This window comes from Apostichopus japonicus, chromosome 14 (genome assembly GCF_037975245.1).
Source record: "Apostichopus japonicus isolate 1M-3 chromosome 14, ASM3797524v1, whole genome shotgun sequence".
In the NCBI taxonomy this organism is placed as follows: Eukaryota; Metazoa; Echinodermata; class Holothuroidea; order Aspidochirotida; family Stichopodidae; genus Apostichopus; species Apostichopus japonicus.
The window spans coordinates 7,448,280-7,463,870 of NC_092574.1; the positions used below are offsets into that span (position 1 = coordinate 7,448,280).

The 15,591-nt window shown below is 36.8% G+C and overlaps 1 protein-coding gene across 1 annotated transcript in view; it reads left to right on the forward strand.

Moving 5' to 3' along the window:
- Nucleotides 1-15,591, forward strand: part of LOC139979937 (gamma-aminobutyric acid type B receptor subunit 1-like) — a 104,917-nt gene that overhangs the window by 62,732 nt on the left and 26,594 nt on the right. The window contains exons 9-14 of the mRNA XM_071991191.1: nt 223-373; nt 2,637-2,769; nt 4,793-4,909; nt 8,168-8,287; nt 9,664-10,002; nt 14,592-14,759. Coding sequence (XP_071847292.1) covers nt 223-373; nt 2,637-2,769; nt 4,793-4,909; nt 8,168-8,287; nt 9,664-10,002; nt 14,592-14,759 — 1,028 coding nt within the window. The remainder of the gene's footprint in view (nt 1-222; nt 374-2,636; nt 2,770-4,792; nt 4,910-8,167; nt 8,288-9,663; nt 10,003-14,591; nt 14,760-15,591) is intronic.

Here is a 15,591-nt window from a genome sequence, read left to right on the forward strand (position 1 = left end):
GCTATGTCATTGGAAACCGATAATTCTGCTGTAGACCTTTGAAAATTACCATCAACTTTACCAGCCCCAGCATAACCGTTGTCCGGTGTCTAAGCTACTATTCCCATTTCGACGAGAAGCCATGATTTGCAAGGTTTCAGAAGTAAATAAACTGTAAATGTGATCAATTATTGATTTTTGATATATCGCTTAAAACTTGACATATTTCATTTCTTGTTTCAGATAATCGAATTCCAATCGATAAGCTTCGTGTTATTGATCACTATATATTAATTCATCCTTCTGCCTTTCTAATTATGACCGTTTTGGCTTCCATTGGGATCGTTGTGGCCATTGTCTTTCTATCCTTCAATGTAAAATATCGTAAAACTAAGTAAGTATTGCTGCAATTTTTACCCATAATATAGTAAGTTATATAGTAAGTAACATATAGTATTCAGAGAGTAGAAATATAGTATACATATAGTATACATAAAGTAACTATTTCTCTCGTGGGCATATATTATTATTTTTTCTCAAAGTGGGGTGGGTGTGTGAATTGGAGTTGGGTGGGGATTAGGATGGCAGTGGTGGACATCGTAACCCAACTATAGTCTGACTGGGTACGAGTCCAAGCACAACATGGACTTAATGTGTCCAACGGATAAGCTGCATGTTTTCATAAAGTTTCCATAAATGGGGATTCTCCTTTTTTTGGGGTAATATGAAGTACCCATTTTTGACATATTTCAAATAGGGCCCCCGCATTTGTCGTACACTATAATAATAAAACTAAAAAGGTCCACTGTTGTTATACAAATAAGAAAAATATATAATTATAAAAAGCATCGAAATACTGGAATTTGTGGGTCGGAATGCAAAATGGATCCATTTCGTCTAAAGTCACTTTAAAGTCACATGTCCCATTTTACCATAGAAAATTTGTGCCCCATTCCCCTCCAAGATATGACTTTATCCCACCGCCACCGGTTTTGTTAACGTATATATGACGTATAAAATCCTATACCGATAACCAGTTATTTCTGTTCGACAGTTGAGAGGACTTGCATTGTCCTGTTGCAAATATTGCTTACCCAGAACCCCACAGGCCCCATACCTACCCATCCACCACCAATCCACCCCACCTCCAATCCTAACATCTCGTTCTGAAATTTGTATCCGTAACGGAAACAATACTAATACTAGAATATTACTATACAAATAAAATTGGCAACTCGCTTTCAAAATGAAAAGTTAGTTTCACTATATATCCGATACATAGCATGCAGGCACTTTATTCGTTGCCTTCTTCATCTTTTTTCGTTTTCTTTTTTTGCTAATTTTCTTAAATTTCGAAGCCATTCTGTCGTCAGAAAAAACTCGAAAAGTAAAAAAAAAAACTCGAAAAGTAAAAAAAGTCACAAATGGTTTGTTTTCATGAAATTTTATCACATATATCATTTTCATAAAATCAACGGAACGAATACACTATCTCAAAATTAATATGTATATTACTTCCTCCTCTTGTCACGTTTAAGGGGCTTCTAAGTTCTACGGTTGAAATAAAAGAAAAGAATTAATTTCCTCTGTCAAAATCCTGTCAAAATTTTAAAAGCCCTTTGGCATTTCAATGGCAATTCCACAATGAGATTCCATGCACTTTGAATAACAGATAAAAGTAAAAAGAAACGAAAAAAATGTTGCGTGAACGTTATAAGAAAAATTCTGTTCGATCCTAGAAATAGTAAAAAGATTTTTTTGCGCGCGCGAGAGTGTATTCGTTACGCGCTGTTTCTTTTGCTGTTTTGTTTGTGCACATTGTACGGCTGCTATCAAGCGCCTGCAAGATAATCACATCTTAGTAGTAAGTAGTAAGTTGAGTCTCGTCTATCCGACATGCTCGCATGCTCAAATCTTCCCCACAATAATTTGTTATTTTCAAAAAAAAAAAAAAAATTGATGTTCAGATAGCAAGATAATATCTTATCCAAAAAGCATAAAATAAAATATTGTTCATATTTATGGTATCGCGTCATTTCAACAAATTTTGACGGAATGCTAAATTCTTGACTTCTTTTCAAGTTTGTAAATTTGTAAGATGAAATGGCAACTTATTACATCTAGTCATTTCGAACATTTTCTGGAATAATGTATATTTGTTAAGGTTAAATATTCTTATCTTGATGGCACTTTTAAGTTACCTTACAATAGGATACGTGTCAGCTGTTCGTGTTTTAAGTGTCGCAAAGTCAATACAACTTTTCATGTGAAAGCGACAAACACTATATTAGAGAACGTATATTTTGTTTGGGAACCACGAAGGAGGAGGGGGCGGTGGGAGAATGGAGGGAATTTGTTTAAATTTAAATCTCATGTTTTTTTGTGCACCTGCGTTCTCTTAGTTAGGTAATGACTTAACAATATAGATATTGACGAAAATAAAAGTGTGACGTAAGACGGAAATTTATTTAAACGATTTCTCTGTTTTTAATTCAATATTCAATAGCTCGAATAGATATGTATGCCTCGTCAATGAAAAGCAAAAAGACGAAATATATCACATACTGTATATTATAACATATATTTGAATAGTTTTCGAATTATAATTTTTCTCTTGATTTCTGAGTAATTATCTCCTATTTTTTCTCCGTTTACAGGTATATTAAATTGTCAAGTCCCAATCTTAACAACATTCTGGTTGTCGGGTGTATACTAGTTTATACAGCCATCATCTTCTGCGGTTTCGAATCTCATCGTGTGGGACTCCATTTTTATACACCACTATGCACAGTAAGTTTTAAAATTGACATTATGACAACGGCCTCGTGAACGATGGGTCTATATAGGACCCTGGTAATCAAATTGAGTATCGCAACCCAACCCATTTTAGGGTCGCAACAATATTTTGGAGCAGTGGCGGAGCGTCCATACAGTCAGGGGGCGGATGCCCCCCCCCCCCACCCTGACGGACTCAAATGGACTGCTGGCGCCCTTTTCAGCTCTTTACCACTTTTTACTTATTCGCGATTATTGACTTTTTTATTGCGCTCTCATGTACTTATTGACATTTGTCACATTCTGTTGGTGTAATTTGACAATGACACCTATTTATTCTTCGTTTCTGCAAATAAGGCAGACCCGGAAAGGGTCATTTCCGGCGATCTGGGGAGCATCTTTACTCAAAAAATTTCTGTACGCTACGCGCCAACCAGTGGTGGCGCTCCGCTTAGATAGTGTCGAAAGCGCCCCTACAGACCATTCTCGCCCCTCCTGACCAATACCCCTAGCTCCGCCACTGTTTTGGAGGGTAGTCAAAACAGTTCGAGAAACAAATTGCGGATATTTGTGGGGAGAAAAAAGAGAGACAATTTTGAAAATAAAATTACCTCAAAATTTAGAACGATTTCGAAAGGGTTCTTCCAGTTGTTGCCTTCTTCAGGCCGCAACAGATGCCACTTAAAGATCTCCAACATGATGAAGGTAAATATTGGGGTCCCCAAGCAGTTTGAATACCAGGGATGTAGAGTATATTGAGCTATTTTAAGAATGGTAAAGTCCACACACACACTACATGTTGAAGACCTCGTTGTAGCGTATTCCTCCAAAATCTAAATATCTGAATTTCTAATCCTTGCGACATAAATTCTTCGCTAGATGTGAAAGCAAAAGTCTTACCTAAGTTTCTTTTACATTTCTGTTATGATGTGTAATTACCGATTGATAACATTCAGAAAGTTGGTGTCCCTAAATTACTGTGTATTCAAGCAGACTTCTTCAAAACCCAACTTATAATATAAATATATAAATATAGATATATATCTTGTTAGAGAAACCTCTTCTTCGTTTTGGTTAATGATTTATAATTTTCAAAGAGAAACAAGGGATGTCACGTGCCAGTTTCAGTTCAAGTGTCAAGGCGTTGATCTCCTCCATTTTGATCTCGTCAGATATATTGATAAAAAAAATTTTAAAAATTCAAAATTCCTATATTTTAGATGAATATTAAAACTGACAAAAAATGTCGCAAAGCCTTTAAAATTATACAATTTAGAGATTGTAAATTGGAACAGATTAAAAGAGATACCAAACTTATTTTTTGTTCACACCTTAACCCGACGCTATCTTCACTAGAATTACTAGTCCACACTGACGAGAAGGAAATATAAAGTGTAGGCCTATAGGCTGCGTGTGGCATATTGTTAATTATTCAAACCAATCCAAGATTAAAAGTTCTTTCAGTGTACCCTGTAAGTTAGATATAACTAGTTTGATTAAATTTCAATTGTAAATCAATTTCAATTGTGAATCAAGAAGCCATATAGTTTTCCACACTGACTGAAATTTGAATTAACAATTTTCTTCCTTGCTGTTTAGGTTGTACAACCCTCCTCAACCCCTCCCCCCCCCCCCCCCAGAAGTGTAGGGCTACGTGCTTATGCCCCTGGTCTTCATTTTGCAGGACACGCAGATTAAGCCTATTTTGTACAAAACATTGATGTTCCTATAACTTTCAAGTTATTAAGCTACCTTCTCTCGGAATGAAACACTCTTGAACAGTTCCTATTTATTAATAGTTTTGTTGCTAGGGATATGAATGTCACGGGGATGCTGAAAGTCTTTAGACAGACTCGTTGTTACCTTTCAGTTGTTACCTTTGAGCACTTTTTCTATTAGCCTACCACACAGATTCATATCAGGTTTCTCTAGCCTAACCTATTTTACATATCAGCCTATAGCTATATCGATATACTGTATTTGTTCCCCTTTCTATTTCCTGCCTCATTCCCCCCATTTCGTTCTCTCTCTCTCTCAGATTCGAATTGGCCTTCTTCTTGTTGGGTTTACACTAGCCTTTGGGTCCATGTTTGTCAAGACCTATCGCGTTTACCACATAATCACACACGCAACAAGCAGAGTTATCAAACGCAAAGTAAGTTATTTATATATATATATACAAGAAATGTTCGTTTTTTATATACATTTCTTCTTCTTCTTCTACTTCTTCTCCTTCTTCGTTTCTCCTTCCTCTTCCGAATGTCGAGTGAGAGAAGAGGCCTTAATCTATCGTGAGAAAATTACGCTTCAATTATGGATATTACTACGTCAAAGACTAAATGGATTAGAAAAAGGCCTCGAAATTCTCACGGGTTTATCGGGGGATGACATTCGCTGCGGCACATATTATATACCTTTCCGTATATGCACTTTGCACGATACTTAACGACTGTTTAAGTACTTTGGTTTGATACGACATGCGCAAAAAAATATTACCCCTTTTTTATTGGACATTTTCCAAGAATATCAGACGGATCACCAAAGAGGAAGTAGGGGGGAAAAAACTCATTTCAATCTGCGGTATGAAACCAGACCGAAACGGAGCGTGGTTTCAATTGAAGGACAGTGCAGAAAGAGAGAGAGAAAAAAATCGTAATTACTTATAAATTTGAGGATAGAAAATTATACAAGCAAGGACAAGAGTTAGAAAAGGGGGATCCCAAAGAGGTAACAATAAATTTAGAGAGGGAGTCATGTTTAAGAATTTAAAAGGAAATTAGGGAACGGTATATAGACAAACACAGGAAATATATACCAATTTTTTTCATTATGAACACTCTTTATTTCTAAAGATTGCGTGAGAAATAGCTCTAGGCTGTTTTTGAGAGTGTCTATGATGGTACCTATAGTTAGATAAGAAAATCATTCATTTATTCTTTCATTCGAAATTTGTAATTATAAGACTGTAACGTTACAAAATACTGGGCTCGTTAGTTTTCAATTAGCGACCCTAGTTTATTTCGAGAAGAAAAATCGACGATTGGAAAATTCAACATTTTGTCTCGCAAATATAATTTAAGAAAAAAGCAAAGAGAATATAAAATATTTTCAGATCCTCCATTGGTAATATATGACATCACAGATTTCCAAAAATGTCAAACCCCAGATACCGCAACTATATGGAGCTAGATTTGTCTTATAGCTACAATAAGGGCATTTGTTCTTCACAAAGAACATACAAAAAGCTAAATATGACTTTCAGGTTTGTGTCACCTTTCAGGCAAGAATACCAAAAAGTTACAGTCAGACATTTTATGAAAAAAAGGTTTCATTCGACGGGTTATGCAGTTTTTAGCTCGATAAAGAATTCACTTTTCACCGGGCCGCGTAATTTTTTTCCTAGGAGGGTTAGGGGCAATTATCATATATAGGCGTATCCAGACCCTCGCGCATGCGTGTTACTCGTAAAAAGTTAATGGTTAGTAGTAGTACATACAGTGTGTGCGACGCGATTCAAGTTTTGCACATGTATACGTATATATGCGTTCATGCAGCGATGGAGACCTGTTCGACTGACACCCAGAGTTTAGACACAATGTACGGATTTCATATGTTGTCATCAATGTGCGCGACGGACATTAATTTAATGGTTTGGTTAATGTTTATCTGCTAGCCTACATTACATGCATTTCTAGCTTCATGGTAAATTTTAATGTTGTGGTAAACTTTAAAATTCTATACATGATACTAATAATAGTAGGCCTACATACAAATTTAAGCCTGCCTTTATGAACTATCACTATCAGTTCTATAAGATGTTACTATCAGATATTAAATCACCAGCCGATACGCAGACTATTAGTCACCTACATTAGCCACAGCACCTCTAGAAAATTAATAATTGAAGTGACGATTTGATCGCGCATTTTATTTGTATTTCTTTAACCTGCATCCCATTACTTATATTATTCAATTCTCACTGGGCAATCCTTGGCCAAAAAGCAAACGGCATAACGTGTAAAACTGTACAGCGGAGATCTATTGCTTGGTACAGCGTACACAGTGCCCACACGTGTATTAGTATTACAGCGATCAATGAGTAACGCGTGTGTATGAGTAACACGCATGCGCGAGGGTTTGGATACGCCTTTATATGATAATTGCCCCTAACCCTCCTAGGAAAAAAAATTACGCCACCGGGCCCTGTTCCACCTAGTGCAGCCTATCTGTTATTATAAATAGGCCTACACGTCGAGTTTACAAACTGTCGCGTACAGTAAAACATAATTTGTTTGTACGAGAACATGACTGTTCTCACGAGCAGCGGGGACAATTAATTTGAGTTAAACTCTCTCAGCATTCACCTATTACAACATTACACAAAGGTCAGCGGGTTGCCTGCATGCATGGGTTCGGTATATTTTTGTACAATGGAACTATGTATACTGCCTAACATTTTTTTTTTTGGTCTTCTTCACTTATGACATTTCTTTCTAAATATCCTTTAACTGGATTCAAATTTGTCCATCAAATTTAATTAAGTGGCGTAGCGAGTGAGTGCTTAACGATTGCGCCCGCAGCACGCCACAACATGTGGTCCCTGACGTCACGCTATACGTATCCTGTACACCAAGCATGATGACAACCTATAGAGGTCTCGATCGAGCGTGACGTAATGTCGAGAAACATGCAACTATTTTGTTCATATCTCAAGGGTAAACTTTCCACTGGCAGGCAGCACGGTCTACGTTGTAAATGCATTATCCTTCCAGTACAAAAAAAAACATTGCAGTGAAGCATGTTGAATTTTAGTGCTTGAATACTTTAAGCTGCCGGATCTAATGTTACTACGGATAATTCATCAGAATGTAGAAAAAAAAGAGAAGAAATTATTTCTCAAAAAGCCATTTAATATTACTTTTTTTGGTATTTAACATATCAACATGAACTTTAAAATATTTTGAAATGTCTGATATGATAATTTAATGCAATGGTAGGTGATAATGACATTATGCAGTGATGTCTATTCAAACCTTACTGTTAATTAAATTAGTGTCAATCAGCATTACTTAATTTTTTTAAATCATAAAATACTGCAAGGAAATTTTTTTTTTTTCAGTTTTCATATTCCAAGAAGGATTGCAGTTACCGATCTGGAACAAAATGAAAATATGACTTGAAAATTCTTGTTTTCCTACCGATATTAAGGTTTAGTAGAAAATTGACACGTTAAATGCCTCCAAAAGTCACCATGTACAACATTCCTAATCATATCCACTCGTAGTAGGGTATAATGTACATGAACGGCTGTAGTTTGCACGTGGACCTGCACTTGACACGTCTCACTTGAAGATTTTGTTGTAAACTCAAAGTTTTAGCTAAATTGTATGTGTGTTTTTGTGTCCTCCTACAGATGCTTCACGAATCAACATTGTTCCTTATGATAGGTGTTTTATTAGTGATCGATGCCGCCATATTGATAGTCTGGCTTATAATCGATCCTATGGAACGCCAAGAAAAGCGATTACCGAGGGTAAGTATATACCGATTGGGAAATTAATTCATATATAGCCTCTTCTTTTGATTTTTTAGCCCAGCAGTTTACGTAAACGAAATTCGGCCAAAATTTCAATTGCACAATAATTTATAACGTAAAATGATTGGTTTATATTGTTCGCTGTGAACTTTCCATTGTGGGCCGTTTGCTCATTTATTATTCAATTGTTGTTCTTTAAATTTCCGAATGAGAAGAATCTTATTTTCAGTAACGCTCAAGTTCAGTCAGTAATTTAGCGAACCTGAAAGTCTTGAAAGTCTTGAATCCTTGAAAGTCTTCAAGATTCCCCATACCCCATCTAGATTAAGATCATATGCATGGAAAGGAAACTCCTTGACTGAGATAACGAATGATTGCCACCCCCTGCCCTCCCCCGCGATCCTTTTAAATTGTTCCCAACGTCGAAAACCAGTTGGCTCTAAGCTACCGAATTTATAACGCCGACACTTTTCCTACAGTGCTAACATCAAAGGACAAAACTCGCTAACATACAGCTGTTGAAAGCAACACAACATGAAACATCAGGCAACATTAAATTCCCGACGGCGAATGACTTGTATAAGTTTAGAAAGATCAAACTTGCGCGTAATATGAGATTCATGAATGCTATTCCCGGCTAATCTATGTTGAGGTTTTTATATCGACTACAAATAGACATCAAAAGCCACCCGTTGTCAAAGAAATACCTTATTGATAGGTTGCAGAAGTCAGCCTTACATTTCGCGTGCAGCTCCGTGCGCAATTAGCGATTTTCTTCTCAGCTGTCACTGCTGTATCGCAGATATAAAATTATCACATTCAGAATAGCGTCACAACGAGGGCAGTAAGACACCCCCCCCCCCTTGTAAAGTCGCCCCACCCTCACGTCATAAAAACACAGAAGTTATATTTACAGTCGTGTTGCATCATTAAGATATCGCGCAATAGATCACCGACTAAACGTTCTCATCCAGTGCTATATGATTGAATGGATAAAGGCTATAGTATATGGCATTATGAAATAATAAAATCTAACAACTGGTAAGTTGTGGGTGCGACCGGTGTCCGGCCAAAGGTGGGTGTTTCATCCAGGAGAAATTCACGAAGTTGCCCATCTCAACTTATCTTCCTATTTTCAAAACAAAATCTAAGATGAACTAAACCTGGCGAGATGTGTGTAGTAATAAGCCGTTCGCCTTCTCCTATATATGTGGCTACTCAGCGTTGTAAAGTAACTGCCTTCCCCCCATGAATGGCCGATAATATAAATAGTAAATATAAAAGCGTTTCCATTATGAATTTATTTGTTTATTTTCGTCATATCTATATTATCTACTTTATAATTATTTTATTTTCTTTCTTTTGTCTTGCAGATGAGGAAGAACGACACCACTTACTTTGTACCGATTATTGAAGTCTGTAGTTCTGACAATCAAAACACTTGGTTGGTGATCATTTATGTCTACAAAGGACTTCTTTTACTATTTGGGGTGTTTTTAGCCTGGGAGACGAGAAAAGTGAAGATTCCTGCCTTAAATGATTCCCATTACATCGTTGTATGTGTTTACAATGTCTTGATTATGAGTGTTCTAGCCGTTATCATCAACAACTTTGTGACGCAAGGAGATCAGGTGACCTTTTCCTACGTCCTGCTTGCTTTATGCATCCTCACCATGACCACGGCGACGCTGTGTTTACTATTTGTTCCAAAGGTAAGATATATTTTCCAGTTTCCAACCATATATATATTTCAAGTGAGTTGAAATATTAAATATATATATATATATATATACATATACATATATATATATACATATATATGTATATATATATATATATATATATATATATATATATATATATATATATATATATATATATATATATATTATATATATATATATAATATATATATTCCTCTTATTCCAGGGTCAGTTGAACTTTATTTAAACACAATGACATATAACGCATTTTTGCGTATTAATATATGCCACTCGTATAGCTATATAATATATAATATCGTCCTAAGATCATACCACCATCCACCCCCCCCCATAAATTCGACACTGTGTTACAATAATCTGAAGCTTTGTTCATGAAACCATTCTCTCTCTCTGTCTCCATTTCTCTCTCCCTCACTATCCTCCCTCGCTATATTCATTTAAGTTCGAGCACCTTTCAATGCTAAACCTGTCCACCGTCCAACTCACTTGAAATAAACACAGTATAAGGGCAAGGTAAATTGACACTTCCCCCTGCAGCCTCCAACTCTGGTTCTTAAAACTCTCTCTCTCTCTTTGCCTATCTCCACCTCTCTGTCTCTCTTTGCCTAACGTGATAAGTGACGCGTTTGCCTCTACACTAACTATCTCTTCCTTTAGAAACTCCTGCAGCCCCATCCTCCTACTCATCGGCTCAAGTTTAATTGTAATCCTGAGAATCTTCTCTCATTTTTTTTTTTTTGGTTTTAAGTAAAATGTGCGTTTGAAGACAGGTAGGGATAATTATCGACGGAAGTCTACGACTCGCTAATAAGCTCTCATCCTTCGAAAGAGAAGATTGTAGAAGAGGAAGAAGAAGAAGATGAAGAACAAATCCTGTCATTTCGTAACTGAAGTGACCTGTAGTTTATTTATATGTGTTAAGGTATTAACAGTCACAACGCACGAAACGAGGTCAGGGAAACATCTTAACCAGTCTATATAGGTAACAAATGGTATGTCTCCATTTTGTATACAAACTGGTTTTGACATCCCTGTTTCATCGATCATAATTCCAAAAGGAGATAGAATACTTGGGAGACGACAGGAGGGTTGAAGGAGTGGTATAGAACGTCAGCGATCCGACTGCGTAATTTATAATTTACGTCAATCCTTACTTACCTGTCTCCCACGCGTGCGCACTCCGATCTACCTAACTGGGTAACATTCTTGCACTGCGCCCCCAGTAATCCGCTCGAAGGCAAAAAGATATTTATCAGCAAGAAATTGATAACGAAACACTCTTTTACTTTCAAAGGATGAACATTCACTCTTTGGGTTTCCAACATGGTCACGTTTTGTTCGTGAATTGAATTCCACTGCTTATATTAAGAGTAAACGTATTTACAAATTTATCTCTCGATAGAGCGCAATAAATCATTTAGTTTAGAATACCTTTTGGACGATTTTACTTCTCTTCGGCAAGAGGGAAATTCACTCCTCAAGAGAGTGATAATGTCCAATGGAAACTCTCATAGATTGATTTCTCGCTATGAGGAATTACGAGTGTAATATACGCACCAGATCATATACTTTTATTGCTAACTTCAGTTACACTTGTGAACTAATCATTTTGCGACTTGCGTCTAATTTTGTTGGCGCAGTATTCTGGGACTCTCGCATTATCCAGTTGAAACTAATCAATATTTATACCGTTTTCAATACAGTAAATAAGTTAAGATATGCGCCTTGCACCATTAGTAAAGTGAAGCTTTAAATCGAACAGGTGTGGCGTCATATAGGCTATAGCCTATACATTGACAAATAATGTTTAGGGTTAATGTACACTGCTTAGAAAAACAAAACTGATCAAAATTCTAAGCTTAGTCAAATTTAGTCGTCATTTCAATTCGAGAAATATATAATTGTCTGTTCTGTATAATTGTCTGTTCTGTGTAACGTATTTCCAAAGAAATAATTACACGTGTAGGCTATAGGCCAACTTCAACATTGTATGACTAAACATCATAAACAAGGTTGGTTGATAAGTAGCCTATACCCTGCCGCGCCATCGACCTAAATCTGTACCTATAGACATAGGCCTGCAATCACATCACAATGAATAATTTACTTCTTTTCAAATTTTATTGATTTTTCACTGACAGAACTAACAACATTAGAAAACGCAGACTAGAATAATAAGTATCACACAAGCTTTGTTCTGAAACATGGAAGCCTAGAGGATTCGAATATTAGCTCGCTCATGTCCTCAATTAGGTTTGTAACTGATATTGCGAACATTCGCAGAAAAGACTTCCAAGGGGCTTAATTTTATAGTCACCGGAAAATGCATCTCTTTACATTAACAGTCCTTGCGCGTTCCAATGTAACTTATCCATCACTAATAATCACCTTCTGTCTAATGTGCAACCATTCAACTGGTACGGTGGTCATGAAGGGCCATACCAGTGATAAAGGGTTGTAGTATATATGAAATTAAAACCGGATTTGCATGGATGGAAGATATATCGACCTATAAATATTCCGCCTATAAATTGTCGAGTTGCTGTGTGGCACTAAAGCCGACAAGATGTTATGCACATGCCATTTCTCGTCAGTGTAGGCTGGTTGTAGCCTACCGTACTGCGTGTGTGATGCAGTGCTCATTTCTTAAGTGCAGGCCGGGGTTGTCATACGGCTTATATTTTAAGTAGATAAGAAGTTAAAAGAAGCTTGAATTATTTTACATAAATTATGTTTCACGGTACTGTACTACTACTACCTGATATGTAACTACCTATATAGTAATCTAGTCTGTTCCCTTAGAGCTACCGTAGCCTATACGCGAGCGTGGTGCTATTCGGAATGTCAGCCAAATGCTATGAAAACATGTAATATTCTCAGCTCGGTACTAGGATGAACATAAAAATTATGAAGATGTGCAGGGACTTATACATTCCTGCAACTTTGATTAGGTCGTCGATCATTCCCCCTACAGCATTTCCGAGGATTACTGTCGTACGGGGGGGGGGGGGGGACTAATTGTAACTCTTTAAATGGAGTCGGTTCTCGTGTTAAAGAGACCGAATATACAAAACCATGCATGATAAGTAATTTGCCATCGGTTTTATGTTGAAGATACCCGCCGTATCTCGTTATACTCAGTTGTTGGTAAATGCTTGTTTTAATTTCATCGGTAGTACGATCTGGCTTAGTTCTTAAGTACGTCTGGATTCCATGAACGTGTTGATATGGTAATTACATAGGACTCTGGTATATATATGAAATGTATCTTAGTAATGCCATCCTTTGATTTTAGTCACTTTTCGTATTTTGATAAATATTCCCCGCTGGGATTAATCTTTTTAAAACTTTTACCCATCTCGCTTCATCTCGCTTCTCTCTACCCCCCCCCCCCGCTTCTCTCTACCCCCCACCTCTCCATCCATCTTAAATGTTTTTTTGCAAAGTAAATTGCAATCGTATACATTGCTTATAATGTCACTTTCGATACCTTAATTGACATTTTTGAAAGCTCTATCACGTTTTTTTTATCACATGATATAATCGACAGCCCTGCTCTTACGATCTGCCCGGAGTGCGTGTATAGAGTGAGTGCCTAGTATACGCAGATTCCCCTCATTGATTTCAAAATTAAGGGAAATGACCAATGACCACGAATGAACTGTTCTTTATTGGCAGGCAATGCATACTTTAGTCCGTGTCAACGCCGAAATCAGAGACAAGATCTTCCAAGAACAGTAGCCACTGCTGATAAAACAGCTGTTCTAATTCAATTGCATATTCTGAATTGGTTTTTAAATCCGTCCATAGTAGGGAGTCCTATATGATCTCGTTTCACTTTCTCTGTATTGTTTGTGTAGACGGTATAGTCTTTTGCATTTCGCGTCATTCTAGACATCTGATCGACTCGTTCCTTTCTTTATTTATTAGGGTGGGGGCGGGGGGTGGGGGGCATATCCGAAGGTACCATAATAAAGTACACATTTTAGCAATTTCCAATCGGATAGGGATCATCTAAGAGGATTGAGCCAGTATTATGCTTAGGCTGATAGGAAGAAATCTATCCGTGCAGACACAGCCCTACCTACACACAACGTATAATAAACAGCACAGACTACTGCATTTAAGTATGTTTTTTTTTTAATATCGTTCGCAAGCTAATCTCTCGATTCGAAATCATAATAAGATAATCCTGCGATATTTTATCGCAAGCAAACGAACTGTATCAGTTTTACGGTACTATTATCGCCTTGCTAACACATGATCGGCGGTATATGCAGTTTTAAATTATTTTAAATCTCTCGTTAGACCGACCGACCGACCGACCGACTCTTTAAAATCGCTGCTGAATTAACTGGGCCTTGAAGAGCAAACCAATTATACTCTGCCAACGAGAACTGAACTTGAGTCCGAGAGACCTCATAGAAAATGACAACACGGTTATCTACTTATCTCCGTTAGACTCTCCAAATAGACACTTCAATTGTATCTTGCACGAAATTTGAGGCAGGGAACCTCTTGAAATGCAGTATAAAGTTTCATATCGTACTTTTTTCCCCCCCTTCTCGCTTTCTCAGTTGCACGCTATTCGTCTTAGCGCCGGGGGCGACCCGGTAACACGGTCTGTTGGCTTGGAGATCAAGGGACGGACTCGGCGATTCGTTATGGATGAGTCCGCTGAGCTGAAAGAAAACATTAGCAGGGCGGAAATACAAGTCCGCCTCTTCAAACGCGAGAAAGAGAAAGTAAGTCTCCTGTAACTAGTAAGAAATGAAATATCGCAGGAACGTGTTCCAGTTGTATGTTATACGGAGAGCATATTATGTTATTTAATCTCACCATTCATATCATATCACACAGTACATATATTGTATTATCATGAAGGCAAATCGACAATGTATACCTCCGTATAACAATATACTAGTTGTTTATGTGTGTGTGTGTATGTATGTATGTGTAAAAATAAAGTTGTATATGTTCATCTATGTATGTATGTATGATCAAATTAACTCTTAAAGGATTGGTTCAGGTGTTTGACATGTCTATTTTGTATGAAAGAGCACAAAAAGACAAAAAGAACAGTGAAGAAACTACCATGATAGCATGCTCTCTTGAAGGAGATATGACACTTTGAAGATATCAAAATTTCTATGAAAACGACTGGTGTAGAAAGACTTACTCTGAGGGTGTGACGTCACATCCTCACTACCTTAACATTTGTGAATATATTTCTTTAAAAATTATTTACATTTTTTAACACATTTGAAAATAATATAATCAAAAATTCTTCAGATGTTTAATCTCAAATACTTCCTTTGACAAATATAAGATCACCTGGCATATCTTTTGGTTGAAAGTCATGAAATCTTACAAAATATTTAGAGAGAAAAAAAACAAAGACTTTTCAGGAATGTGAGGATGTGACATCATAGCTAGTCAGATTTCAGCAGTTTCTATACAATCTGATAAAACTTTACACTTGAAAATCTCTTTAACCGAAAAAGATATTTGAACAATTTTTTCACCATTGTGTTTCTTTTATTGTCCTCTTTCATATGACATAAACACGTATGACAA